At 36.7% G+C, this 4,022-nt stretch overlaps 1 protein-coding gene across 4 annotated transcripts in view; it reads right to left on the reverse strand.

Moving 5' to 3' along the window:
- Nucleotides 1-374: 374 nt before the first annotated feature.
- FAM204A (family with sequence similarity 204 member A) overlaps nt 375-4,022 on the reverse strand; it is a 25,819-nt gene continuing 22,171 nt past the window's right edge. For all 4 annotated transcript variants that reach the window (XM_081955453.1, XM_081955452.1, XM_081955455.1 and 1 more), the window contains 2 exons: nt 1,039-1,145; nt 375-736 (listed from right to left, as the gene is read on the reverse strand). In XM_081955453.1, coding sequence (XP_081811579.1) covers nt 685-736; nt 1,039-1,145 — 159 coding nt within the window. In that variant the 3' untranslated portion in view covers nt 375-684. The remainder of the gene's footprint in view (nt 737-1,038; nt 1,146-4,022) is intronic.

The following is a 4,022-nucleotide window of genomic DNA, read 5'->3' on the forward strand; positions in this document are numbered from 1 at the left end:
ACCAAAAGCCTTGCCTTCTCAGTGGCAGCCCCTAACTTTTCAAGCACTTTTCCCCCTAAAAAACAATTGGCCCTGCGGGGCTTTAGAAGGCAATTAAGACCTTTCTGTTTGTCCAAGCACTTGGTTCGGATAAACCAAGCTCCCCCACTTTGTAGAGGAAGATCTAGATTATGGTAGCCGTTTAAGGGTTTTAGTAGTTTGTACTGTTTTTCTTCTGAATTTTTGTCTATTTAATTAAGAATCACAAGTTTTAAGATGGGTGGCTACATAAATGTTTTAAGTAAGTAAATAATAAGAGAAATGTAAATGAAATATATTTCAGAAATTAATGGAGAATTTACTTTATGTTTTCAGGAAACAGGAATTTTAACACATTGTAATTTTAATTAAGACAATTTATTCATATTTAAAATAAAGCTGGTATATTTTTAATCTTAACAATTTTCAATAAAATACTTCATAGCTTGAATGTTTGTGTAATGAAAAGACAGAAATGTTTAAAAGGTTGAAGGTATAAGGCTTGAAATATAGTAAAATATGGAAGGGAAAGCAATAGTTCTATGACTCATTCAGCAGCAGAAACATTACAAAATAAAACAAATAAATTTATAATTTATGCATCATATATATTAACAAACCTTTTCCCCTGCTTTACATTTTTTCAGCTTTCCTAGACAGAATTAATTACATGTATCCCATGTTGCTTTTTGTTTCCCATCTTTTCTTTGCTTCAAAACTGTAAAGAAATAAAAGTATATGTCAGTTTCCACTGAAAAACACCTCAGAAATTTTCAATGAAATTTCATTTAGCAGCAATGTCCAAATTATAACTAAGTTTTTAATACTCCATCAAAGAAATAGGAAAAGTATAAATATTTGAATAATGTGTCAGTTGCACTAAAAATCCTACACAAAATAGATAAACTATTCAAAGAAAAAGCCATGCTTAAAATTAAACAAATATGATTCAATCTGAAGAAGAAAAACATTTAAGTCAAATGATCAACTAGCTGCAAAAAGAGATGCCCACTTACTTACCCCCATGCAAGTTTTTTCTTTTTTCTGGCCTCTTGAGTAACCTCTACATCTTGCTTGGCTTTCACAAAATTTCGGCAAGCAACAGCTTTTGCAATTTTCACACCAAGCTAAGAAAAAAAGAATATACCATAAGTAAGTCCACAGAAGTTAGATAAACTAAATTAGACAAAGCAAAAACAGTTTTCAAAAAAGATACTTGGGCAATGTTTGCATGGATCAAATTTCTTCTTTATCTACCATGGAAACTGACTATTTATATTCAGTGGATGGTGTGGTCAGTTCTGATTTTGTGAAGTAAATGTGTATTGTTTATCTAAAAGACAACATAAAAGCATACAATTGAAGCTAGCAATACTCGTGGTGGGCTAATGTTAGCTGACTGAAATTATAAATATTAAGCTACTTTTAGTTCTTCCAGCTGAAAATAAGGCGAAGGGGACCTTATAATACAAATTTATCTGTTAAAATCAAAATGGCCCTTGGGTTTTGCTTATACATATAATGCTTGGGAACTGGGAATGAATAGTTCTATGACTGGAATTTTCTGATTTTCTTAAGTTGGATATACTAAAGAGGAGTTCTGGAAGACACCAAAAGGTTGGAATATGAACAATGTATGAAGGGAATAAAGAAAACAACAAAAGTGATCATCAAATTATGTTTTTAATAAGTATTGATGTAAACAGTAAATTTGTTATTCTTGGTTCATATTTTTCATAGAAACAAACTGTTTAATGAAGAACTTGAGGAAGGATATGCAAAGCCATTAGAGAAGACCTACATACATGACGGAACATATATGATGGGTTAGGTCAGTGGTTCTCAACCTGTGGGTTGGGACTCCTTTGGAGGTCGAACGAACCTTTCACGGGGGTCGCCTAAGACCATTGGAAAACACATATTTTCGATGGTCTTAGGAACCGAGACACCAATTTTATGGTTGGGGGTCACCACAACATGAGGAACTGTATTAAAGGGTTGCGGCACTGGGAAGGTTGAGAACCACTGGGTTAGGAGAAAAGAGGGAAACATTTAGTGCTATACATATGTGTTTTATATAAATATTCACTTCTTTGCATATACATATGCAAATGCAGAAAAGCAATCTTATATTCCTCAAGAATAACCCCCATCTATAATTTATTTTACAATTAGAAGACAAGTCTGTCTGTTTGTCTATCTATTTTCTGGAAAAATGTGTTATCAAATCAAAGTAATTCCATCCTCCCAAAGATCTCGTGCAATCGCCCTGAGGGATTTCCTCACCTATCCAATGTATCTTTCACTGAAGAGCAAATCCTGGTGGAGTTTTATTTCATTAGCGCTCTACACAGACAACCCCAGAAGCAAACATGCCAACATTGACCATATAATCATGTCTTATGTTGCCAGTCTCCCTATGAAAACGACATACTGTTTTCCTACAGTATGTAGGAATACTACATAAAAATAGTTATTTCATCCTGGAACTTCACTAACTGATAAATTTCATTATCTCAAATTTTCATAATTAATATTGTAGATTCTACAGCTCCTATACTATAGACTTGCAGTTTTATGAATACAGATGGTCCTTGACTTATGACTACAATTGAGCCTAAAATTTCTATGGCTAAATGAAACGTTTGTTAAGTGAATTTTACGACCCTTCTTGCTACAGTTGTTAAGTGAATCACTACAGTTGTTAAGTTGGTAACATGGTTGTTAAGTGAATATGGCTTCCCTATTGACTTTGCTTGTCAGAAGGTTGCAAAAGGTGATTTACATTATCCTACAACACTGCAACCGTCATAAATATGAGTCAGTTACCAAGTGTCTGAATTTTCATCAGGTGACCATGGGGATGCTGCAATGGTCGTAAGTATGAAAAATGGTCAGAAGTCACTTTTTTTCAGTGACACTGTAATTTTGAATGGACATTAAATGACTATTGTAAGTTGAGGATTACCTATACTCTCAAAGATAAAACTTATTATGAAAGGAATGAATGATGAACTTTAATGGAGTGGATTGAGTCTTTTGCCAACACTAGAGGGCTACATCAGTTGAGCAATTTTGGTTCAGAGGGAAATGTTTAATATACAGTATCATTAACCTGGATCATTAAACTCATTTTAGAGCAGGGAACTCATGTTTGTTATTTCCACAACAAATCTAACATAAGTACCATGAAGTCTAAGGACACAAATGTCAGGTATTCTTTTTCCTGAAGTCTTCAAAACAATAAATGGCTTTCTTCAAATATTATTGCAATAAGTTTTTTTATAATACTGCATGTTGAAGTTTGATGCAGGGGTGGGTTTCAATTTTTTTTTACTACCGGTTCTGTTGGCATGGCTAGATGGGGGACATGTGACTGAGTGGGTGTGGCCAACTTAACATCACTCACACACTCAGTCACATGACCCCAGGAAGCTACGAAATGGTGGTGAAAATTTTTGGGACTCCGACGGAAGGAAGAGGGTGAGGAAGAGAGGGAAAAAATTCCCAAAAATAGACCGCCGGAGGATTTAGGCTGTGGAAAATCCATAACTTTCCTAGAAGGAATTGAAGCAGTCAGCTTCGCAGCCTGGAGTCCACGCGTGTTTATAAATCTGGCGGGTGAGGGAGGGAGAGAACAACGGGAAGGAAAGTGTGGGAGACAGGAAAAAATTCAGGCAGAGGCGCTGGACTGTGCAAGCAGGGCTGGAGGGAGGGACGAAAGTTCACCCAATCCTGGCTCGGAGCAAGGAGGGAGGAGGAACTGACTACAACACCCCAAAACACCCTCAGGTGCGGCAGGAGCCGTGGGAAATCGCAGAGTCCAGAAGTCAAAGTTCCCCATCCCACCAGTAGAGAAGCACTTCTCGATTGAGAAGCACTGTTGGTGTCTGGAGGCTCTCACTTTGTTTGCTTGCATGGCCCTGATGATCGACTGCCTCCAGGCCATGTTCCACACTCCACAGCTGACGAGCGGCCGCTCCCGAGTATGCCGCTGCTGTGGA

The sequence above is a fragment of the Natrix helvetica genome (genome assembly GCF_964273705.1).
Source record: "Natrix helvetica genome assembly, chromosome: 5".
In the NCBI taxonomy this organism is placed as follows: domain Eukaryota; kingdom Metazoa; phylum Chordata; class Lepidosauria; order Squamata; family Natricidae; genus Natrix; species Natrix helvetica.